Source organism: Nilaparvata lugens, chromosome 7, assembly GCF_014356525.2.
Source record: "Nilaparvata lugens isolate BPH chromosome 7, ASM1435652v1, whole genome shotgun sequence".
NCBI classification, from domain to species: domain Eukaryota; kingdom Metazoa; phylum Arthropoda; class Insecta; order Hemiptera; family Delphacidae; genus Nilaparvata; species Nilaparvata lugens.
Window position 1 is genome coordinate 50515859 of NC_052510.1, and position 27072 is coordinate 50542930.

Below are 27072 nucleotides of genomic sequence, written 5' to 3' on the forward strand. Positions count from 1 at the left end.
AATTTCGATCAAATGCAATTCAAGATGGCGGCTAAAATGGCGAAAATGTTGTCAAAAACAGGGTTTTTGCGATTTTCTCGAAAACGGCTCCAACGATTTTGAGTAAATTCATACCTGGAATAGTCATTGATAAGTTCTATCAATTGTCACAAGTCCCATATCTGTGAGCTCCGCCTCATTTATGCAAAGTTAGATTTCAGATTCCCAATTATCAGGCTTCAGAAACAATTTAAACAAAAAAAAATCGAGTGGAGAAGATTGAGCAGAAAAATCTACAATTAATGTTGAGTAACATTTTCACCTAAAATTGAAATTAAGCTCGAAATTCGAGAAAATGTGATTATCCAATTGCAAACTGTTGGCAACTGTTGATTCTATTAAATCATTCACTATGAAGAGATATCAGACCTCGTATGTCTCCAGCGTTATTGTCCTGTCACCAGCTGGCTTAGATCTTTGTTCATAGGTAGACTTGTGATGCGCGAGAACACTAGCGTCAGGTGATCAATTCTAATAACGGCAAGGAAAGTTGTGTGAGTGCGCCACACCAGATTTTTCCTTTTAAAACTTAATTGAACAGAACATTTTAGGTTATGTTCATACATAGACAAATTGAAACTCGCAGATTTGTGACACTCCCTCCAAAACGCAAAGTGAGCAGTACATTTTAAAAACGTAATACATGAAAATGAAAAAAATATAAGATTAAGTGAGAACAATATTTATTATATATTTGAATAGTTAGAAGAATGTGGTAGTAACAGTAAATTATTATTATTTTTCAGATGTGAAGAAAGTGAAGAGAAAAAAGAATTTAGAGGCTTCTGCAGTTGTAGACCGTGTTGCTGATCGCGGACCACGTGTCAAGCATGTCTGTCGCAGCGCTAAACTGGCTCTAGGCTCACCTGTAGCCACCTTTTCTTCTAGTAAGTTCATATTTTAATACATTTTATTAGTAATTATATTGCTCACTTACAAGCAATTGCTAGGGAGCATTTCAAAACGAATTGTATGCATAAGAAAAATCTGATTTGGTTATCCATCTTCATCACTGGAAGCAGAGAACCTAGAAAATCTTCTTGGATTTGTCATGAAGCTTCAATTCATGAAATGAAATGTAAATTATCTATGAGCCCGTTCTGGGTACATAAAATGTGGTAAATTGTCCGATTCACAATTTACCAGGTAAAACGTTCCGCGTCCCATGGGAAGAATTTTGACAGATTCTGTACCAGAAACCAGTTCCAAGTTCCTGCCCCACAGTCGAAGCCTGGTAAATTGTCACAGTTCCAACTATCCGAGCTCTCATTGGTCGATTGAATTGTAGTCTGCTTGCTTCTCTGCGCATGCGCAGATAGCTTGTTTGTTTACAATAGCATAGCCATAGAATACATAACCAACAAAATTATGTTTGATAACCATTCGTTAAATAATTTTTTCTCTTTGAAATGCACACTTTTCTAGATGGTAAGTTTGTAAAACAGCCTTTCTTCATTAACGCAGCTGGTGAACGACACATTTTGGTGTAAATCAACTTTATAAGTGTGCGCCAAAAGCTTGAACCAACGTTTTTGAAATTGAGTTCCATGGGAAAATTTTGCACTAGTCGATGGAACAATTTACGATTGGAACTGGAACAATTTACTGTACACAGAATGCACACATTAAGAGACTGAATGTATCTATAGAAGACATATTTTTATCACTTTTTTGTTATCAAATAGAACGACTAACCGTAAAATTTCTTCAATAAATAAATTTATTCAACAAGATATTTTGGTAGGTCCGCCATCAATATTTTTATCGGTTGTAATTTTTATTTTTTACTGTTGAAGCATAATTTTTTTGTTTATTACATTGTCCTGTTTTCCCTTACAGATCAACCAGTATCAGTGAAGTCTAATGCTAAAGAAATGACTGTTGAAGAAGATGACGATGATACACCGATATTTATACCAATTCAATCTGACAACCCAAGGTAATGTGGCCTGAAAATAATTTGTTTTATATCAGTACCTGACTACAGTATTATATTGGTGAAGTGTTTTGTACGTTATTGTTTTCTATTGATTGCGTTCAATTCGATGTTAACGTTGTTGATTCGCATGGTGGGATAATTTTGTTGAGAATCTCCATCTGCTTAAATCAAAATTCTCATTTAAAGCTGTGTTAATTTAGTTAGTTTGTTGTATTTTGTAGTTCTTATGTTTAATACATTTGATTTAGTTGGGTTCCGTTCTACTGAAGCTGGAAAGCCATCCATATTCGCATAATGCATATTTTCATTGGTTTTACATGTATTCGTATTCTATATTTATCATCTCAAGCAAGTATCGAAATTACGCCAGAGTTGGAATAAGTATTTATCTTTTCCGAATAGGAACATTTTAACGCATTTTAGGATAGCTCCAAACTGATTTGTTATGCATATTTTGTTGCTGCTAAATTAAAACTTCGAGAAGAACCTGTATATTCTACTGATAACTTCAATGAATTAATGAAATTTCCCTATTCAAATATACGTTGAAAGGCTTTGTGAGATCGGTAAGAGAAATTGGAGATATTGAAATAAATATATTTATGCAAGAGAAATCTATATTTCTATATAGATAAATATATTTATGTAATAGATTTAGAACCGGTTTCCAAGCTCGGGATTTAGCTAAGTTCTAGACTTTGAACAGCTGGAGTCAGAAAATTAGCTTTCCAAAACGGGGCCTAGTCGCAGTTTTATAACAGTTGTCGCAGTTTTTATTTTATTGTTTCTATAATTGGAAACGTTTTCCTTGGCTAAATTAAACATTTCTAAATAATTCAAAATAGCTGAAACTTTACACCATTTTCTCTTTATTTCATTCTGTGTTTAATTTTCTAGTTTTTTGAAATTTAATTCAAACTTGACTTTGACAATGACTACGACCACGCCCCGTTTCGGAAAACATTTCAATGAAATGTTTATATAAACATAATGAATTTATATAAAACATTTAAATGAAATGTTTTAAGTAAAAAGGGTACTTCATGTTTTTATTAATTTTATGACAATCTATTGTTTCAAGAATCTAGGAGAATACTATTGAAATGTTTTACTCAGATCAAATACAGAAGAGCATCGCTTATCCGGACATTGGTTATCTGGACGTATGCTGGGTGATATAAAACAATTTAAATCCCTAAAAACCTTATCTATTCTGAATTTCAAGCGGCTAAAGGAAATAGAATACAATTAAAGTCATAATCTCACTTTCTGTTTCAGTATTAAAAACAATGCTCCTGAAGTTACCAAAAGCGAAGAGGTGATCAGTATTAGTAGCAGTAGTATATCGCACAGACTGAGGCAGCCGTCAACCGAGATTTCTTCCAGGGAGAGAGACGAAAGCTCTCAACTTTCCAGAATTAAGAGCAGCCAGTCACCTCCTAAATACATTGTGAGTAAAATTCAAATTGCAATTAATTGAAAATTTAAATTTTTTAAATACAGTAGAACTCCAATTATCCGAACTCCGACTTCCGAATCGCCCGATTATCCGAATCACTTTCAGAAAAAAATATGTCTAAGTGCGCTATTATTCTTCCACCCGCGATGCCAGTGTTTGCGCGTTCGCTCACTATTGTCCTTCTCTTGTACATAAGTACATTCTATTTATATTTAAAACATGTGAAAATATCATGTTTCTTTCATTTCATTCAATAAAAAAATAGTGCAATATCAAAACGTAGATTTTTTCTCTCCAATAGCAATTAAAAAAAAAACTCCGATTATTCGAATATTTGATTTATCCGAATGGGTCCCGGTCCCCATTAATTCGGATAATTGGAGTTCTACTGTAAGTTAATATCTGTTAAGTTTTTAATTTATTGTGATACATTCTGTGACTTATTTACGTCAACCTTCACAATTTTCAAATAATTATTCCTGGACCAAAAATCAAGAAACGAAGCAGTGTGTGATTACATAACCTTAACTTTTGGACAACATTAACATTCTATCGAAATTTCTGGAGAGAAATAGTACAGGCTCAGTCTAGTTTTTCCTCCAATGTCATAATAAATTATATATTCTACAGTAAATTAAAAATACACTACTTAACCTGAACTCTTTACGTTATCAGTATCAGAGTCCGTATCCGGTCAGTGAAAATATTCTTCCAATGAGTTCTTATGGGTCTGTTAATACTTGCTTGGTCGGGCTGACTGGGAATAACTCCATTAGAACCAATTAAGATTTTCACGTATCATTGTCAGAGTTCATTTCAGGTTTATTTATTAATTATTTCAAAAGTGTATTTATTGGATAGAGCAAACAATACAATTATTGTCGGTATAGAAAAAACAGGCTATTGCCCAAAACTTCTTCTATTTCCCAATTAAATATATGCTTAGTGAATATATATTCTTCTCATGAGTTCTAATGAAAGTTGATTTGAAAGCAAAAATAGCTGCAGGAAATCGATGTTCTTATGAACTTAGCCAATACTTAAGATCTAAAACCCTGTCAAGGAAAATAAAACTACAAATCGATGAAACTTTTATAAAACCAGTTGTGTTGTATGGGGCAGAAACCTGGGTTTTGAAAAAGAAAGATTGAAATCTTCTGAGTATCAGGGAACGAAAGATTCTGAGAATGGAGAATTGAGACGTCGTTCGAATCAAGGGCTGTGTGGCCTGTACAGAAAACCACCTACCTATTCATGAGATCATGAGACCATGGACCATGTACATGAGATTAAAGTGAGACGCTTGAGCTGGTTAGGTCATTTAGAATAGAATAGAATATTCATTTTATTCAACACTAATACAGAAAAGAATGAGCTATTCAAGAGCCGTTAAAAGAGTTCAGAGAAAGCCAGATGGAAGAAGGCTGAAAGGATGACTAAGGAAACGCTGGCTGGAGGATGTAGAAGATGATCTTCGGAAAATAGGTGTTAGGGGATGGAGACATAAGGCTTCCTTAAGAAGTGGAGAGGCATTATAGAGGAGGCCAAGGCCTTTATTGTGCTGCAGTGCCTTGGAGTAAGTAAATGAATAGAGAATAATTCTCTCGAAGAGACATTCAAAACTTCAATATCAGTGTCTCAAGCTTTTGACAATGCAACTATCGACACATATCCAATGGTTGTCAATGGTATTGAATTATGATTTTTTTCAAAATCTTCAGAAGACTCCATGACATTTTTACAAGGGTATGGTACTTTGCTTTTTACTATGAAGAAATACCACAACATCTCCGCTCATAAAATCAAATTATAATGAATAAATGTGTGCATTTTCAGGCAAGAACCCTTCAAGACTTGGGAAAACAGAACTGTGAACTACTGGACGGTATTGTGGAAGAGCGGCAAGATTGCATGGTGACAATGGACTTCTGGGAGAGCTACGACCCGGAGGAAGTCTCCAAGACAGGCTTTGCTCTCCTCGGTTCGGATCTCTCCTTCAGGGTTCCCTCTCTGTGCTTCCTGTGTGGCAGTGCTGGAAAAGATAGGGTGAGTAAATCAATCATCTATTTTCTTTATACAATTTAATTTAGAGTTGAACGCGTTATTCAGACTTCAAAAATGTCTTTCCTGTATTCGTTTGTTGTTTATAGTATATGATTTTACCTTCGAGCTCCCTATTATCTTTGTCCACTTTTAATTCTTCCTGTGTCCATAGTTTGCTAATATATCTGTGAAAAGTAGCTCATCGTCGTTTCGTTATAAAGTCTTGGAAATAAAATGTTTGATGGAGTCAAGATACATAGGCAGTTGATCAACTTCTATGAAATTGACGAAAATCTATTTCTATCATCAATCCCTTGCTGTTTTTTATATACAGTATTATAGACTATAAATAATATTTTTAAATCATATATTTATTTCTATCATCAATCCCTTGCTGTTTTTTATATACAGTATTATAGACTATAAATAATATTTTTAAATCATATAGAAACTGTTTTCTGTTTCATTTATCAATTCAATAATATTGTCAAAAAATATTATTTTTATGGTGGATTGAGGTTAAGCAGTAGGCCTCAACCAATCCAAAACTATCTTACTTTAAATAATTACGGTACTGAGCTAAATAACTAGTGGAGGTAGGTAGCAGGGATTAGGGCTACTAAACAAAATTTAACGTTCCTTCTCATTTCCTTAGATCAGCAGTAAATTAAATACATAGGCCGGTCGCACAAAAGCCTGAGAATTTTTAATATTTATTAAGTGCCACGATAACCAACCAGAGACGGCTTTTTCGAAACGAAGGCTTCATTGATTGATTCAGGTGGCATTTAAGAACGAATAAAATTGAATTGATTTCTGTGCAACCTTGCTCATGTTTTCAATTTATTGTCAGTCAACCTTGGTTTATGATGCTGCCTTAGTGTTTTGCAACCTAGGTAAATATTTTGGAGCAAATTTTAATTAAAAATCTTACATTTTTTATGCTATTATTTGGATTGTTTTATGTGATAAATTGTAATTTGAAGTACTTTTTTAAAGTTTGTTATGGTAAGATATTTTTGAAAATGTTATTTTTATGTGGTTAACTAACTTCTTTTAACTAACCATCAGTGCTATAGATAAGGTTAGGTTATTAGTTGGTGATTAGGTAAACTGTGTTGAAAGATAATTTGTTACTTTGTCTTATCGTTTGTAATGATTGGGATAAGACCTAGTTTTCCGTAATTTTATTTACTTTAGTTGTTTATAATAACCTCTATGTTTTTTTTCTATTAACATGTTTGTCATGTGGATTTGAAAATCTACTTTGTGAAAATACTTGAGGACTGAAAATTTTGTGAATTGGAGAACTACAAGACTTAACCTATTTCGGACTATGTGTTATCCAAATTTGGGAGAGGAATAGCACAAGGCTACCTTATTTTTCCTCTCCCTATCATTTTGATAATGTACTTATTGTATAAATGAATGAATGAATCATACCTAATTGTTCGATCTCACTCCCGGCGCACAAGTTGGCGGTGGTGCCATAGTGTAATTGAGAATATTTTTTTTATTAATTTGTATATAATTCTCATGGCAAATGAATGAATTTGAATAATGTATTGTGTGGTCGCTTGCAGCTGATCCACTGTGCCTGCTGCTGCGAGCCGTATCACCGCTACTGCGTGGAGGGTGGCACCCGTGACTGGGGAGGGGATGGTGATGACCCCGCCTGGTGGCGCATCGACTGGCTGTGTCCCCGCTGCACCGTGTGCGCCGCCTGCGGCCAGGCGGGCAGTCGGGCGCACCTCGCCTGCAACAAGTGTCGGCGCACCTATCACGCCGACTGTCTGCCCAACGACCGGCTTGCCAGGCTGCATTCCACTGATCGTGCATGGGTATGTACCCTGAAAATCAACATTGATTTATTTATTTCGTCATGTATAATTATTACATATATGTGAGAAACAGGCTTCCCAAAACTGTCCCTTCTCAAATTTATATTACAATCCAAATCAGAATGTAGGTTAAGCTACTATCACTTATTAAAATAATTATAATAACAATTTACACTTGCAATTCATAATTACAAATATTCACTAGTGTAACGAGTTAAGCAAAAGGATTTCGGTGTTTGTATGTTCTATGATGATAATTTTCCATGCTTTTCATACCAGGCAGATTTCTACATTTTAATTAATTCATGTCAGGTTTTAGTGATGTTTGAATGTTCGACATGAGGAAATCAATTTGTATTTAAATAAGATCCTTCACATTTTGACATTTATCTAAAGTACTGGTAAATTATCCAATTTCATTATGTTGGCAATAAGTTGAGGACATATCAAGTATTGAAAAACTATTTTCAAAAGTCTATTATCTATTTTTTGCAATTTTCTTGAATATTTTTGTGAAATAAATGATTTTGAAAGATTACAATATTTTGAAATATTCATCAATAAGAATTCCCACTATTAAATATTTATTTAAAAGAAATTCTCAATACTGTAAAAGCGAGGAAGCTCCAATATCTCGGACATATAATGAGAAACGGACGCAGATACGAGCTACTCCAACTTGTATTGCAGGGCAAGGTAGAAAGTAAAAGAGGTCCTGGAAGAAGGAGAATATCGTGGCTTAGGAACCTGAGGACATGGTATGGAATGAGCACAGCACAGCTGTTCAGGGCGGCAGTCAACAGGGTCATCATAGCCAGAATGGTTGCCAACATCCGGGATAGGAGCCAAAAGAAGAAGAAGAAATATTTATTTTTGTACGAATCAAATGCATCTCTATTTGGGACTTTTAAGGGAAAATTCATCACACCGATACTTGAATATGTTAGGAAACTTCACTTTTGAATGTAAGGAACAATTTGTCCACTTACAAACTTGAAAGCTTTCGTGTTTCAGAGACCCATTGTCAAAAATGATGATGATCGGTCAGCAGGACGAAAATTCTCTCATTTTTCAATATAAACGTCAAAGTTTAATACTGCTCATTTGACTGGGTGATGCTTTGTTCAACTTTTATCGTTTTTATTCAATTTCAACAGTTTTTCACGTTGGATTCTAGTAAAAAATGATAATAATAATAATATTCGTTTTTGGTTTAAAAATGTTGAAATTTAGTGATGTTGATGTAGCCTATTTATGACATTAATTCAGCATAAGCATCATTTTTAAATTAAACTATTCGATTTTTTGAACTACTTGAATTTGTTGTTAATGTTATGTGTTGGTTACAGGTGTGTCACTCTTGCTTGAGATGTAGAAGCTGCAATGACAAGTCCGTGTCAATGTTCGTAGGCAATCTGCCACTATGTAACCCGTGCTTCAAGTTGAGGCAGAAAGGCAACTTTTGTCCTTTGTGCCAGAGGTGCTATGATGACGATGACTTCGACACCAAGGTCAGTCGAATTATTCTCTTTTTATTCATCCATTCATTCATTCCGTTACACATCCTACCTATTCATTTTACTTATTTACATTTTTAGTTTTTTTTTTTATTTTTCTCCTCCACCTACATCCGATCAGCCAACGTATGTATGATGGTTGATCCAAAGGAAGAAATATAATCATTTCGAACAATTGAAAATCAGTAAAACATTGGCTGAGATGAGAATGCTAAGATGGATGTGTTGTGGGGTCACAAGAAGGGATAGGATTCGTAATGAGGTGATTAGAGTTACAGTTGGGGTGGGACCATTGGGTAGGAGGCCAGGATGAGGTGGTCTGAACATGTGCAGAGACGTGAGGAGGATTATGTGGGACGGAGGGTGCATGATTTGGATCTGGGTGGCAGGAGGAGGCGGGAAGGCCAAGGATGTGGTGGAGAGACAAAAAGTGGAGGCTGAAGGATCTGCGGGAGAGGGGTTAGAGACACGGGGAGGAGATGGACAGGATTTTGTGGAGGAGACTGCTGAAGGAGGGAAATGACGACCCCATATGGTTGAGATAAGGCGTAGCCAAAGAAGAATAATAATAAGAAAATCACTAACACTAACTAATCTGTCAAGAAAAATTTAAACCTACTTCAGTAACATGGCTCGCCTTAAGCCGTGTCCACACTGCACAAATGTTCGATATACATGTTCGGCAAACATGTTTGTTGAGGAGCTCAGGGACAAACATATTTAAAAGTTTGGACAATCATTTTTTGTTAAACAAAAAATTACTGTTTTTCCAAACATTTTCAATGCTGACAGCTGAAAATCATAAAACCTGTTCTCCCCACTTACAAATATTTTGTTTGGTGACGCGTCCACACTGGCCACGGGAAAACATTGTTTATCAAACATAATAAAATTTGCCCATACTGTTTGAACAAACATGTTTGTCGAACATTTGTTCAGTGTGGACACGGCTTTAGTGAAGTTCAAGATAAGGTTAAATTCACTTCTGCATTTCAGCACAAAACGTTCACTAAGAATTATGAATTTTAAACACAAAAAATGCACTAAGAATTGAGAATATGAAATATGATACTTTATTAAACATGAAAAATAATTTTTAATATGAAACGTTCTAACAATTAAGATCAAGAACCAACTTAATAATCAATTAAATGTCAATAATGCCAGACCGTTTTTTTATACATTATGAGTGAATTTAGCATTAGTTTCTTCTTTTAGTATAATTCTCTTGATTATTTAGAATTTAGACACCTCAATTAATTTTGTTTTGTGTTCTAGATGATGGAGTGCGGTAAATGCAAATGTTGGGTTCATGCTAAATGTGAGGGATTATCGAATGAAAAGTATGAAGTGCTCAGCTTTCTGCCAGAGTCAGTCGAATTCATTTGCAAGTAAGTATTTCCTTTTTTCAAAATCTGTGACGATTACAGTTTTTTGCCAGAGCTTAATAAAATATAATATCTTTATTAGCCTCAATAGTACATCACAATCCGACATATAGGCAGTCAACAAAATAGTTATAAGAACCCACAAAAAACGTGTATATTTACTTGATTTAAAATCATATACCACCTCAAAGAAGTCGAGTTTAGAAACCTTGCTCTCTATTATTTTTTGAGTTTGCACTATTTGTAGATTAAGTTTGTACTCTCACAATTGGTTCATTGGTTGAAGCATATGAATAAAATATTCTGTTGAGAAAAACATGCAATTTTCATAAACCTTACATTACTTATTTTCCTGTTGTTTTGGAACTGTCCTTTTATCTCAACTTCTTTAAACATTGAGTCTTTTTGATACCACAAATCACGTTGTTATCAAATCAAATCGTTTATTGCACAAAAATATATACAGAATACAACTGAAAAGAAATTGACAACTTTGTGCTACACGTCGGCAAAAGAAAACTTGTACGCCGACGTGGAGTCTTAATATAACTTATTCACTTATACATTAATATTAATATATAAAATGATCCTACAATATTATAATATAGGCTAACAGTAATTAACATTCAACCAACTAAATATTCCATTCTAAGAAATAACAATAAATTAAAGATATACATAAAGCTGAATTTAAGATTCATACAACATCAATCAATATTAAACCAAATCATTAATTGAATAAAAATAATTTCCTTTCACCCAGGTATGGAAATCTTTTATTTTAGGCTTCTTTATCAACCATCCTCTTGGAACTTTATTATAGAGTTTAATTCTCAAATATGAAATACTTCTACGGGATAGGGTGCTATCAACTCTTTCAATTGTGATTAAGTTTTGAGCGACTTGTCTAGTTACTCTTTGAAAATTTTGAATATTTTTTAATTTGAGCACATGTTTCTTAATAGTCTTTAAAATGAACAATTGTCTTATAGTGAACAGATTGGAATTTTGAAACAATGTGACACTTGGGAAATCTCTCGGATACCTCATTATTGTTTTGATAACTAACTTTTGTAAAACAAATAGAGGTTTTAAAGTTGAATCAAAAGTTCCTCCCCATATAGAATTACCATACTGAACTAAGGATTGGAATAGAGCAAAATAAACAGATTTTAGTAATTTTAGACTCAAAATACTTCTAAGCATGTACATTTTTAAATTGACCACCCTTAATTTTCTACAAAGGTAGCTAATCTGAGGTGACCAGCGTAGATGCTTATCAACAAAAATACCAAGATACTTGTAATTGTTTACACTCTCAATAACCTCATTGCAAGAATCACATGGATACCTGTTACAAGCATTATTCAAACAAAGCCTGTTCATATCTAGATCTCCTCTTGTTGTTGGACTGAAGGTCATACATTTTGTTTTACCAAGATTTAGTCTCATGAACTTTTGTCATGAACTTTCTATGATCAACATTTTATTTTATTTCAGGTTATGCGCTGAAACAACACCAGCTTCTTGGCGGACAGCTATCGAAACCGAGCTTAGAACCGGTTTCATGAACGTTTTGAAATCTCTCAGTAAAAACCGCAAAGCTTGCGAGCTGTTGAAGTCAAGTCAGAAAAACTTTTTGTCAATCTGCAGCTGCGTGAATTCGACTGTACGCGCTGGAACAAAGTTTGCTGAGATTGGTGCTACAGATTCGTCAGTTTCTCCAATCGCCAAAAGTGAATCAGCTGACTCGCAACGGACTAGTGAGCAGTCAGTTAGTTGTGATATGAGTGAAAGTTCCATAAACACAGAGTGCCTTCCAAATCCAGATCCCACCGAACCCAGTTTAGGGAAAGTCAAGTCTCAACAAGAGGAGTCCAAGACTGAAGGAACTATGGTTTTACCCCAGGAACAGTGTCTTCCAAGAGTTGAGCTGCAGATTAGGTCGTCGGACTTTGATCAACAGCTGTTTCTTCCGAATGGTAACAGACTGTCAGACAGCAAGGCTGCTCAGTATTCCCCACATGCTACATCGCAAAGTGACTCTGGCATTGGGAGTACTGACGATGAGCTGAAACCTTCTCCAGTTATCAACGATGCAGCATTATCACTGCGCAAACAGTGTTTCTGCTATGAACCCGAAAGCAGGCGTAAAAGTACTCAACCAACTTTGATACATGTCAAAAAGAAAGTGTACAGTAACGATTACACATCGCTGTTTGAGTTCCATCAAGACATGCAGAAGGTGATCTGGTCAGCTGATGACATTGATCTGAGCAAATACTATAATCAGACTCTGCAGGACATTTTCCCCTGGTTTGACCCCAAGTACTCGCAGGTGTGTCAGAGGAAGGATACCTCGATGATTGTAACGCCGAAAAAGGACGAAGCAGATAAAGAGGACAGTGACGAAGAACAAGATTTCCGTGAAAGCTATAAGAAAACTAGTGAGATTTTGGGAGGACTCCTCGATTTGGATAAGGATTACTACTACAGAGGGTTGAAGTTGGCTGATGTGAGAGTGTGTGTTCTGTGCAAGCAGGAAGGCGACGGAGAGTTGATCGCCGAGGGCCGACTGCTGTACTGCGGCCACAACGAGTGGATCCACGCCAACTGCGCGCTCTGGTCCAACGAGGTGTTTGAGGAGATCGATGGTTCGCTCCAGAATGTGCACAGCGCCATTTCTCGTAGCCGACTGATCCGTTGTGTCGACTGCGACAAGCGGGGAGCCAGTGTGGGCTGCTGCTACAAGAACTGCCCCGAGTCCTACCACTTCCCCTGTGCCAGAAAGGGGCGCTGCGCCTTCATGGAGGACAAGACCATCTATTGCAATCTGCACAGAGGTGCGTCCCGGTCACGACCTCTGCTCGCCAAAGAATTCCCCGTTTATCGGCCAGTCTACGTCGAGCTCGACCGTCGCAAGAAGAAGTTGGTTCCTCACAACCAGGTGCGGATCATGATCGGATCGCTGTCTGTTGACCACATCGGTGAGTTTGTTGAAGAAATTTCCGACCACGAATCAACTATCGTTCCTTGTCAGTTTGTCTGCACTCGTCTCTTCTGGTCATCACTGGAGCCTTGGCGTCTCGTCCAGTACACTGTCAGAACAAGGATACTCAAGACAAAATCTACTGATCATTCAGTGGAAACTGAAGCCAACTTCACATTCGATCACTCTTTAGAACACAGCAACACACTACCTAAAAAACCCAACGAATCTGACGAACAGATTCATTGTGAAGTGAAACAGCTGTTGGATTCAATGTTGGATGCAGTTTGTGTGAAAGAGGAGGAGAGCTGCCTTTCAGACGCACAAAATGCGGCCGACCTTCTGCCTCCTGAACTGAAAGACGCAATCTTCGAAGATCTGCCTTTCGACTTGCTCGACGGTATTTCAATGCAGGATATTTTCCCGAAAATGATGAGCTACGACGATCCTATGGATGTGAAAATCGAAAAAGAGTGCAGACCTGATGTGAAAACGGCAGACAGCGTGTCCAACAAACCACCGAAATCTTCCAATCTTCCCAGACTCGAACAGACCAACAAACGGTTACCGCTCTCTCTCAAACATAAAATGCATGGAACTTCAACTGGAAAAACTCCGAGATTCTCTTCTAAAGAACCTATCAAACCCAAAGCGATAGTGAAGCCTGATATCAATACCAAAGTTAGTAATCGGTTCCATTCTGGTGTTGGGCCTAACTCTACACCCACTAAAATCGTGCAGCTGGATGGTACAGTGGATTACAGCAGCGAAAGTGAGTTCCCGGCCAATGAAAGCGACGACTCGTCCTTCACCCCCACCTTGCATGTGACTATCCAAGACACTGTTGCTGAGAATGTGGAGGAACGTAGTAGGGGTTACGATCAGCTGATGAAGTGCAGGCTACTGCAGGTGGATGGTGCCAACGATTTGACTAGTGACAGCGAATCGGGAAGTTTGAAGCAGGAGGAGGAGTCTGACTACAGCGATATCGATCAGCTGGATGGAGCTGTTGATGTGGATGTGAGCACGGATGACAAACCAGTGAAATGCAATCGGTGTCATCGCACCTACCGCACCGCGCTCAGCTACCAACGACACTTCCCAACGTGTAGCTCGGATTTCATCTCATCGTGTAGTGAGAGCGACTCCAGCGAGGAGGATAAGGTGCCCAGTCCAGCTGCTGCCGTGCCCACTCTGCCACCCATCCAGGAAGAAGTGACACTCGTCGAGCCAACCAGTGACTACTGTCAGGGCACCGAGGACGTGGTCGAGTACGTGGTCGAAACCCACGAGTCGCCCAACGGTGTTCAACAATCCATGTGCATCAACAGCGCTCTCTACGATCAGTCAGAAAATATTGTCGACACTACAGACAACGAAATCTACTCCTATGTTGAAGAAACCGAAGTAGTTCAAGAAGTTCCCTTCACCAGCACTCCCAGTGTCCCACAAAACTGTATTATATTGTCCAATGATAACGACGGCATCAAATTGAAACCTTGTGGTGAAAATACATATTACATTGATGATAAGCAATTCAACAGTGCTGCAGTGCTGAATAGTTTGAACCAGCTACTCAACGCGAAGAATGAGCAAGCGAAGAAGCCGAAAGTTTCATTTGTTTCCACGCCTGTCAACCATGCAATCAATGTGGGTCCTTCTCAGAGCTCCTCGTCACATCAAGTGATCGATTATCAGAATCAATCTTCACCAACAATAATTCTCCAATCAGTGCCATCGCAGAATAGAGTCCAGTCGTACCCATCTTACATAGACTCCTATCCTCAACAGACGTCGCAGCAAGGTATCCAATACATTGCTGCAATCGAGCAACCAGAGAAGCAATCCTATCCTCTGCTGTCTCAGTCCTACCAACTGCAGTCTTCGCCAGTCCAAACAGCTGTGATCCCAACGGTGCTTGGCACTATCATACAGCCGAACGGAGGAATGGAGCAGGTCATTCTAAATACCAACACAAATAGCATAGACGGTTCTGGTGGACAGTTAGTCTTTGGACAACAGTCGACCGGAAACAATCTGTACATTTCCAATCAGCCTCAAATGTACGTGAATATGGAAACGGTGGTTAGTAACACTGTGATGTCTTCTAGTCAGTTTGTGTCTGTGCCAGGCTCGGTTCCCGGTATGCTTAGCACGTATTCTGCAACAACAACACAAGTGTATCAAGCTGCAAAGCCAGTCATCGACTTACCGCAGAGTTATGTGATACTTAATACTTCACCAACTTCAGCGCAGGTTGTACAAAACGGCAACAGCAGGTCTCCGAATAATATTCCTACTCAACCTCCACGGCCTACTGTATCATTACAGATTCAACAACCTGTCAATTCTGCTCAGTTACGACAACAAGCGCCACAACAAGTACAAGTACAACACCTACAAAAATCACAACAACAAAATTCTCATCAGCCACAACATCCACGACAAAACAACCATCAACAACAACAAAATAATCATCAGCAATATCAACACCAACCACAAAACCGTCAGAACCATCATGTTGCACAAAATCATCATCAGCACCAGACACAAAATCACAAACAAACCAATTACCCCAGCAACCAAACAACTCCGAAACAAGTGCAGAAACCCCCCTACAGTAGTATTCGCCAAAAGATTATTGCCGAATGGAGTGATAAGGATGATGTTATTGTCAAGCCTGCTGTCAAACCAATAGAAAAGCCAGCCCCCATTCGGAAGAATCACGACGAAAAGAAAAAAGATTTGTTCAAGATGGTGAATGCCACCGAACAAACTATCGTTATAGAATCGGTTGCACCTTGCAAATTCAAGTATAAACCGTTCAATGTAAAAACGGTTCCACTTCAAAAAGTGTGTAAACAATTTGTCAATGCTATTCCTATTGGTAAAGTTTCGGCTCTTCCTAAAATCAACCCCCCTCAAATGAAGGTGTTTCCTCACAAAATTATTCCTGTTCAAAAGTTTGAAGAACTGAAACCTGAAAAACAACAACCAGTAAAACAGTATGAGTCGTGTGAAGAAGCGTTTGACCGACTGAAAAATTCCGTCAATAAAGCATCTTACCAGTACAAGAGTGATTCTAACAGCTCGTGCAAAGATGTGCAAACGAATGGCCATCTAGCTAAGAAATCGCTGACTGAAGCATTAGTGAAAGCGTCCACCACTAACATAACAAACTCGGTAGATGCTAGTTTAGCTGGGCGTACGCTTATAAATAACAAAAAGAAACCATTGTGTTATCAACCACAGCCTCAACCAACAGTATTGAATGGAAATCAAGTCCATCAAAAACCATCTTTTGATGCTAAAGCAAAACGGAAAGATCTGGAGGAAGCCATGTTGTTAGACAAAGCTTTAAATGACGCAGAATGTATAATTGTTGTACAGTCGAATACGGACGTTGTTCAAATCAAGTCTAATGAGAAACCTGTTGTTGACAATGTATTACCTAAATCAATTAGTGTTAATACGGGAGCCAAAGTAGATACAGGAGGTAAGAAAGAGAATGTTAAGGTTAATGGTTCTAAACCAAGTAAGAGTGCAAAATTGAAAACGCAGGGATGCTCGAAGAAGGAGGCGTTGAAGAAAATCAGTGACACAGTCAAAAGTACAAAGAAATCGACGTCGCCGAAAATTATCTTCGAAATCAACTCACAGGACGGTTTTTCTTACTCGTCCTCCTGTTTGGAAGAAGCTTGGGAAAAGGTGTTCGAAGCCGTACAAACAGCGCGGCTGTCTCGAAACCTGCCTCCGCTGCCGAAGAACCCGTTTCGATCGGTGAATACGAACATGAAGATGTTGGGCCTGGATAATAACAGTTTGAAGTATATTCTGGAGCAGATACCGGGTGTGAGGAAGTGCGTCAACTATCGGCCCAAGTACCATAAGAAGGACAGACGGGTGGAGAGTGAGCTGCGTGAGGAGAAGGAGAACGAGAGTGGGTGTGCGAGGTCGGAGCCGTTTGCGGGCCGCAACAAGTACGACATGTTCAGCTGGTTGGCGTCGCGACACCGACGCCCGCCCAAACTGCTCACGTCCGAGACCGACATCGTCAACGGAAACCGGTGAGTAGTCACTGATATTTTCACCTACTGAACATTGCTATTTCAATTGCATATTTAATTCAAATTCAATACGGATAAGTAATCAATCAAATAATACGTCATCTTCATTGTTTACTGTTTTTCTTCTTAATTCTGTTTACTGTTACTGTTGGTAATTGTTATTATTTTCATTGCATCAACTAATCTGTGAAAAGGATGTTTAGATTTGTCAAATCGTTAAACTATCTTGAAATAATTTTATTATCTACCATCTCGAGGTTCTCTGAACTCCTCAACAGAGTAAGCATTGGTAATATATCTCTGTAAAGAGTTTTGACGTGACAACGTCTTATAAATTGGTTTGCCGGGAGACACTTCAAGAAACTGCGTTACGTTCCCACGTTATGCGCTCACAATGAGAGCGAGTGAGAGCGTTCGTTTCGGTTCACGGTCGTCTGGAAAGAGCACGAATAGGAGCAGTGGCGAGCAATGCTGCGGCAGCAGCCGAAGGCATTCACCTGGAGAGAGAGTGAAACGGAGCAGTCAACCTGCGCATCTGGGTGGCACTTAATTCAATCTAAGCCCAGGAGATGCAATGCATCATTTTTCAAATGGGGACTTGCAGACTCCCCACTATGTGACTTTGGGGCGATGGAGCAGGCAGTGCACCACCACATCATATTTGAATGTGAGATACGTGCCTACCTGGATGAGGCTAACGACTTTACCGTACCAGTCCCCAGACAATACAGTACATTTCAACCCTTGACGTGCACTTATAACAGTGTAGAATTTTATAAATTTCGACAAAAATGCCATACGCTAAATATTCAAAATATAATATAATTAATGACTATTATTATTTAATCGCTATTAATTATGTATTCATAATTTTTAACTTGTTTTTATTTTTTTACAGGTTATAAGATCGGCACTGACTGACAAGAGAGAAAGGTTCTACACATCGAAGGGGATCGGCTGTTACATGTTCCGTATTGACGACCATTTTGTTGTTGATGCTACAATGAAGGGAAACGCGGCTAGATTTATAAATCATTCATGCGAGGTGAGTTCTAATGGATTTTTCCAGTCATAACTCAATTCTTGTTCCAATTTTTAAACCACTTTCAAATTCCCAAGTAGGAGTAGTTTTTTGCTAAAATACTATATTTAAAACCATCAACCGTATTGTACTGAAATCATAAAGTTCAAGTCCAAGAGAATACTAAATTGCATGTTAAGAATTATAAATTCAATTTTCATAAGTCTAAACTGAACAGAAAGGATTATTTATTTGTTTGATATCTCTTGAAATATAATACATTGTTGTCCTAAATGAACAGAGATAGAATGAGAAGTCTCAAAATCAATGTGGTCAGCCACAGGCATATGCCGTGAATTATCTATCAAAATTCAAATTCAAAATGTTTTTATTACCGTGAGCAAATACATGTTATTGACAAAGTCATCAGGTTATTATTATTCATCTATGCATACTCCACAACAAACAGTTGTAACAGTATATTTATAACAATTAATTATTACAATCAATTGTATTAGAGCACTCTTTAAACTCAATGTAGGTGTGTTCACCATTGACTTTTTTTAAAGAGTGCTCACATACATATGATGAGATTATTTAATTGTTATAAATATACATGAATTGAGTTCAATCTTGACTTCTCAACTTTTGATAAGAGATTTTTTGTAATCTTCATATGACATGCTAGAGTCCTTTTTGTTATGAGACTCCCCGATGCTGGAAGTTGAAAATTTGTTTGTGAAATCTGTTATCTTATACCACTTATCCACTATACCACTTATGCCACAATACTTGTGGCTTCAATTTCAAGTTATGTAGGTCTAACTGGTTCTTGAGAAATAAATTATTGTTACAAATTTCAGCCCAACTGCTACTCAAGAGTTGTGGATATTCTGGGCAAAAAGCACATTCTGATTTTCGCCCTCCGTCGGATTCCACAAGGGGAGGAGCTGACCTACGACTACAAGTTTCCTCTTGAAGACGACAAGATCAGGTGTCACTGCTTGTCCAGGAAGTGTCGCAAGTATCTCAACTGAACTATTGTGCCTCAGGCCACTCCTACTCACCATTATCACAATAGGTTAAGTTGTTTAGTATTTTCATTTAGTTTTACATTTATCTTAAGTAGTCGTTTATATTCCTTACCACCAGAAATTCAATGTAAAAATTAGAAACTCGTTTACAGTTTTTTACAATATTATGTACATAGAATATAAGAATGTTTTAGTATGTCAAGGTTAACAATTCTATTTCTTAGTCTCACACAATTCTCAAACATTATTTCTAGCATCTGTTATTAAAATTTATAACTTTCTGACTCAGCTACAGTATATCTCAATTGTAAAGTTTCCCAAATCCCATGTTTAATCATTTTCATCCCACAAACAAAAGGGCTCTAACTCAATATTCAGTTTAGAAATGAGGTGAACAGTAATACTTGGATAGCACTATTCTTTTAAATTTTGAGAATTTGATTGAAAGCCTTGAGACACGAACCATTTCCCTAGTAATTTATAGAAATTTTAGTGTGAGTTGTATGTTTACCAAAGCTGTTACTATTAGATTTGTATATACTTAAATTTTAAGATTTTTTGTCTTGTTTCTACTAAATTGGTGAGGAATTTGTATCCAGTTCCATTTCGTGACATATTTTGTTAATAAAGCCAACCTTTATATTTTGACGAGACTTAGTCCAAAACCCCCTTCACCTGTGATTTTGTTCTTGTAAAACGCCTCATTTAGTAATCTGTGTAATTTTAAATGTTTTCATAATCAATTAGAATGTTATTACAATCATGAACCTAGTAATGATGAGTCCTAAATCTATAATTGTTGTCTGATAAATTTTGTATAAATGAAATTTCGGTTAGCAGCATTGAACGGAGTATATTAGTATTATCGATTATCGATAGTAGTATTAGTATTGATCGATTACTTCGCAACCAGTCTTATTTTATTTGAATGACAATAAAATTGTCTCCATAATGAGAAGATTGAAACATGTCTTGAAGTATAAATCTGTCCTATTTTTTTATTTATTGTTCTCACATACCGTTGATGATACATCACAAATCTGCAAGATATTGACGTTTATTGAAAACTCTATATAACCTATTTACTTTGACTCGCATTTTATCTCGTTTTTTTTTCAATATGTGACTGACTAGTGAGACTAGTCTTTGGCATAGACTTGTCAATTGACAGAATTTTATTGTATGCATTGGCGTAGCTACTATTTCTACTGTTTATATTTTTTCGAGGATTACCTATTTTTCATATACTATTATTCCTGATATTCTTCCTGGTTACTTGGCCCGTGTTGATGGTCTCAGTTTTTATTGTTTCAATTCAATAAAGAATAATATTATTTACTATCAATGGATAGGTTTTGATTATTAAAATATATACCGGTATAACGTTTTGTAGTCGAATTTTTCATGCTATATTACATTTATGTTCAATTCAAGCCCATCAATGCGTTGTTCTATCTCCTTATTCGTGTGTTAGATATTAGGGATCTCAATTATATATTATATCATGGTTATATCTCTCTGTTTGTATTCAGTTGGTAAGCATACTAGTTTCAAAAACAGTAATATATTTTAATTTATAATAGCAAACTTAAATTTTGCAAAACAAAAACAATTGAAAATACATGCTAAATTAAACTAAATTTTGAAATTAGATTTTAAAAATATTAAGAATTACAAAATACAAACTGAACTAAAAACTTGGTCAATAATAATAGTATGGATCAATGCGACTAAAAGTAAAGTAAACTAAATGAAAAGTGAAGCCCATTCGATAATACACTACTAGTATAAAAAATGACAAGTGATGAAAAAAAAATAAAAAGTGATAATAAAAATTCTTATCTCTAAATAAATTTATTTTAATATGCCGTTTGTAAAATCAGATGCAAATAATTTGGGTAGAAGTATGTCTGCATTCAGGAGCATCACTAAAACTGATTAACTTGAATTAAGATTTAGAATTTACTGAAGTTAGACATAGGCTTATTTTTATTGCTATCAATTAATTATTATTTATTAATTAAAACAAATTTGTTCAATTTGTGATTCAAAGTTCTCGTGACAAAAAAAGCCAAACAAACAGAGATTTCTCCAAGTGACTCCGTAGCGCTCCGTTGATAGCGCGCGGAGTTTATGAATCAAAGAATATTTTATTTAAATTTAATTTTTATTTTATACTTCATTTCAATTTTAACCCAAGTTTTTAATCGTAAGATAAAATGATTCATGTAGAAGCTACGTGTATTTTAAAACACTTTATTTTATTTGGTATTTTTTTTTTTTAAATGGACTGCGCTTTTAACGTTAATTTTAGAAAATTTCTATATTTATTCATAAACAATAGATTATACAATCCAGGTAAAAACAACAGGCATTTGCCCAAAACTTCTTTGAACCTTGAGGTTATTTAGAGTTTATGATTTGATTTAAACACAATTTCAAGTCAAAAAAAATGTATCAACTAGAATTTTTAATTTATCTGATCAATAAGCTTCCAAACACGAAACTAAACAAATACTTATTAAAACTAATAAACTAATCAAAATCGTAAATTTTAAACTAACTTGAACAAGCAATTTAATAACAGTTTTTTATCCAGTTTGTAGCTATTAGGATTTTTAAAAACAATAACGAAATTTTAGTTTTAAAAACAATATAAGCAACGTTTCCTCCAAATTCTAATTTGGACATTTTTCATTTTAATTTATTGGATAGAGCAATAAATACAATATCAGAAAATAAATATTATCACATTTCATTTGTCTTTTCAACCTTTTCAATATTATTTCAATCCGAACATCATTTACTCAGGTAATTCAGTTTACAAACTTTAGTAAATATCGCTTACCAATTTTGAAAATATTGATGGATTAATGAAATAAGTAAGCATGGTTGTTTTTCCTCTGCCATCTATTATGTAGTTTGTTATTTCTACTTTACTCCATGCTCAGATATTTCATGTTTTTAGTGAACTATTATTGAGCTGTTTTCAAGTTACATGGTTGCAAGGATGAACATTTCTGTCACTGTTGTTCATTGTTATTTAAATCATCATGCTCAATGTCAGCATTATCATTGTTATTTTAAATATTCTGCATAATTTTCAAAATAAAAACAATTTTAAAGTGACATTTTACAATATCATGCATTTGTAAAAAGTATTTCCTCTGATAAGATATTGAAATTCTATCTCAAAGTAAACTGTTATTATTATTTGAACAAAAAAAAATAAGTAAGTTACAAAAATATACAATTTAACAATTAGTTTTTTAACGTGTTATACAAATATTCTAGGTGAATATTTTTTTTTATTCATTCATTGTACAAAACACTTTAATCAAATATGATTCATTAGTACTTAATATTCCAATAAAATGTTCTACCCTTTCTATTCTCTCAATAGAATCAGGAATAAGCTTTATTATGTCGAATATCATAATAATTATATTTGATTGAAAAAAAAACAAGTGAGTTACATATACAATATAACAAATAGTTTTTTAACGTGTTATACAAATATTCTAGGTAAATATTTTTATTTTATTTTTATTCATGCATTGTACAAAACACTATAATCAAATATGATTCATTACTACTTAATATTCCAATAAAATATTCAAATCTTGTTCTGCCCTTTCTATTCTCTCAATAGAATCAAGAATAGGCTTTATTTTTTCGAATATCATAATATATTTGACAGTAATATGCTTGTCACAAGATTTGCTGTATTACCTTGCAAAGTTGGACACGGTCCATGTGAAAGGAAGTCGTCATTACTAGGCTTCATGTATAAATAGTTTTACTGTTAATAAGTTTGTCTTCAAAATTATGATGATATGCACAACAAACTTCTTATACATTATTTTGTTCATATTAGAATTTGCTATATATCACAACAAACTTTTAATACATTATTATATCCATTTGCTATATACCTAATGTGAAACCTGTATGATATTTTTAATTTTCAGTTCAAGCTAACAACTGCAATCAATTGAACGTTGTGCTCATTGCAGCAACTTAACTATTGATCTTGAATGTGCTGTACTTTATTGTTAATTTTGAATGAATATTGAAATGAGCATCCATGTTTCAAATATGTGCCTAGTTTCGAGTAAATGAAAAACGAACTGTTGAAAATGCTTCAAGTGCCAGGAGTGAGGAGTGATCTTGCCATTGATTGCATCGACTGTGATTCATTGTAGAGAGTAACTGATTGATAGTTTTGATTAGGAAAATTGTTACAGTGGATAGTTTATTATAATTTTATAATTGTAAGCTAAATTTAAACTAGTACCTTAAATTGCAAAGCATAAAAGTTCTCCAGTCAACGAAAAATAAGCAATTATATTTTCTTACTAAAAATATAATATTTGTTGTGTGTTGAAATTGATGTTGAAAACTATTTATAATGTGAACCTCAATAATATCCCGAAAAGAATGGCTAGCTTGAAAGAATTGTCCTCTGATTGGCTGAGAATCATCTGTTGGTGAGAATTAGTCAATCAGAGAACAAATTATTGTGAGTTTCGGCCGGCGATCGGCAAATGTGAAAACGACCAATAGCCTTTATCCTCGATAACATTTTTAAAGGATATTGCTTCCACTGCTAATATTGTATCCACATGTATTACAAGTACTGAAGAGTGTAAGCTAAAATAGTTGGTCTTTTTCTATGTAAAATCTGAGTGAATCTTCATAAATTGTAGTAGTGGACGACAATAGTTCATTTATCGCTGGTGCAAAATTTTTCTCATTTTTTTATTATAAAGTTTGTTTTAGTCATTTCAAATCTTATTTTCATAATTTTTAGCAATTTTTAACAATTATTATTATTAGCGTATGGCTTTGAATGGTGGGGAGACCCAAGACTAGTTCCACCTAGCCGTATATAGTACAAAGTTCCCTAATGGGAAACCGGACACTATGGAATGAACTTGTTTGTATTCCTTGGATACCTACGAAAAACTGGTCTAAATTTCTCATTGATAACTTATTATTTTAAAACTATAACATAATGGATAATTTTTAGTTTGTAGTCTGGCAGGGTGACAGTTCCACTCACCCACATACCAGATCCAGGTTTTCTCTTGTATAATAAGATTCCAGCAAATCGTACTGGCGCATAATAATTTTCTGGGTCGAAATGCTTAATTATGCGCCAGTACGATTTGCTGGGATAATTTTTAATATAACACTGAATTATTCAACTTTTAAAATTTAAATAAACGCACTAAATATATGTTTTTATTTTATGGTTTGATTAGAATACGCACAACCGCCGTGTTAGGCGGATTTCACACCAAAGCTGGGCCGAGCCGGGACGAGCCGAATCTGCCTGCGTTCGCACTGAAGCCGATTGCCGATTTGCTTTTTAAGATATTTTTTAGTTGAATACAAAATACTTCGCAAATCGAACTAAACTGAAAGAAGGCAGAATCCGCTTGGCCGAAAACGTTCGAGTTGGGCGTCAAGCCGACTGCACAAATCTGCTCGGCTCGGCCTGGCGTTGATTTGAATGCTCCCGACTAAATCCTGCATAGTTAGCGCGCACGCGGATTCCGCTCGGCTCGGTTCGGCCCGGCACAGCTTTGGTGTGAAACCCCACTTGAAGCTTAGCTGTGTAAGCTGATTGATATTCATTAGTCAAAACATAAAAAACTTTATTTTAAACTATTTTCCTCTGGTTTAAAGTTTGTATTAAACTGAAATATACTTTTCAATTATTCTATTTCAATGTATATTTGTGGAAAACTCATACCACTTTGTAATTAGTTGTGCTAAGATTGAAAGTCGATCAATATTACCAATAAAATTATTACCATGTTCATTGAACATAGTTATTGATTTCCATTTTTTTAAAGACTGCATTTTAATCTTATCGATTGTGCTTTTGATCGGATAAAAAGTTACTTTTAATAATACATAAAATTAGAATATTTTTATTATATTCCACTAATTTTTAACTCAATTTTATAGTTTATTTCTTGATATTTTGTACCATACTGTGCTTCTATATTCATCAAATCATCAATATATACTCAGTTAAAAATTATATACTTTTTCATTATATTTGTCGCATTTTCACTCATTTTAAGAATATATTTATTGTACTTTTATTTTTTAATTCCAATTTTGATTCGAAGAAAAGTGACTGTCTTAGAGCAAATCATTCAGTCTACATTAATGACAGGAGGAGTTCGTATTACACGACTAATATGAATTATGTTAGTGCTATTTGGTAAATTGTATCCCAATTTAGGATGATAAATTATGTAGTAATTAATGATTAGCATTTAACCATTGTTTCCCATTTTCAAGATGTGTTATTTTCGTTGAAAGCAAATGTAAAGATGCTTTAGACTATATTTTTCTAATGTATGTAAATATTATAAGTTAGTGCTCTGTAGATAAGTAACTAAATATGTACCGTAGCAATTTTTATAATTCTGACTGTGATAATAATAATAGTTCTCAGTACTGCAATTACTTTTTATACTTGTCTCTAATATTTTAGTTGATGTTGAAGTTTACTATCTTTGTAGATCACCTAAAACAGTGGTTCTCAAACTGGAAGCTTACTCTTATGAGGATTCAAGGCAAGAATTCCAAAAATGTGTGAATAACTTTGTTTTGTAGTCTTATAACTATTTTCTAAATAATTATCACATCGAACGTAAACTATAGATCTATATGGATATCCAATACAGTAAGAGTCATAAAGATTCGCATTTAAGTTCAAAAATGTAAATTTTGTGAAATGAGAACAAGGTCAGCCTCAAAATTATTTTTATTTCATTTCATTTTTTTCTATTGTGAATAAAAATATGAAGAAGGGCCCCACACAGGATTACCTTGGGGGTTTCATTTAGACTTTGATATACAATGTATTGTGCAAGCGAAGGTGTTTGCTGCACCAGTTAAGAGTGTTTTTTTCTGAAATATTTTGTACAATGTATGTTGATTGGTCGAATAAATATTATTATTATATTATTAATTAATATTTGACGTTTGGTTGGTCTCCGAAAAAGGTACCATTGTCTCGAAATTATTCTAAGTTTTGCATAACTATTATACCGTAGCATCACTCTCCATAAATGAGGACACAGATCAAACGTTTGAGAACCCCTAATGTGAAAAAACATCCAGTAATTAACTGAATAATTGTATTAACTAATCAACAATAATTGAGAACTATACTGATATGAATGTTCTACTTTGTAGCTTGTAGTTGTTTTTGATGTTAAGAGAACTGTCAAATTTTAAGCATATTAATGTTGACAAAATTATTTGTTTACACCATGTCTAATACAATAGTTAAGCACATTATGTCATACCCTAATTTTCCAGTTATCTTTTGCTTATAGTTTTCAAATACAAAGTGGGAATTCTCTCAATCTAAGATGGTGTTTATTTTTCAAATCCTTTCCCCATTTAAATCCTATCAGCAACTATGTTTATGATCTCATTAAAAAAGATCATATTTACATTCTTTTGAACTTCGGTAATTAGAACATACTTGGATTTATTCTTTAGAACACTGAAATATGTGTGGAACATTTTTTAAATAATTTTGTGATAAAAACGAAAGATAAAATCTTCTATCAAGTCAACCTTGCCGAATAAAAAAGTTGAGAAAATCAGCAAGAGATGAAAAATATTTGAATTTTACAATGCTCAGTATTCCTGAGCATAGGCAACCCTTCTTCATAAATATAAAATGGATTAGCTGTAC

At 35.1% G+C, this 27072-nt stretch overlaps 1 protein-coding gene across 1 annotated transcript in view; it reads left to right on the forward strand.

Annotated features, from left to right (window-relative positions):
• Positions 1 to 26732, forward strand: part of LOC111047142 (histone-lysine N-methyltransferase trithorax) — a 41319-nt gene extending 14587 nt beyond the window's left edge. Inside the window, exons 8-17 of the mRNA XM_039431963.1 lie at positions 786 to 926; positions 1879 to 1978; positions 3257 to 3428; positions 5274 to 5483; positions 7064 to 7321; positions 8671 to 8832; positions 10117 to 10229; positions 11727 to 17283; positions 18181 to 18327; positions 19167 to 26732. Coding sequence (XP_039287897.1) covers positions 786 to 926; positions 1879 to 1978; positions 3257 to 3428; positions 5274 to 5483; positions 7064 to 7321; positions 8671 to 8832; positions 10117 to 10229; positions 11727 to 17283; positions 18181 to 18327; positions 19167 to 19340 — 7034 coding nt within the window. The 3' untranslated portion in view covers positions 19341 to 26732. The remainder of the gene's footprint in view (positions 1 to 785; positions 927 to 1878; positions 1979 to 3256; positions 3429 to 5273; positions 5484 to 7063; positions 7322 to 8670; positions 8833 to 10116; positions 10230 to 11726; positions 17284 to 18180; positions 18328 to 19166) is intronic.
• The last annotated feature ends 340 nt before the right edge of the window (positions 26733 to 27072 follow it).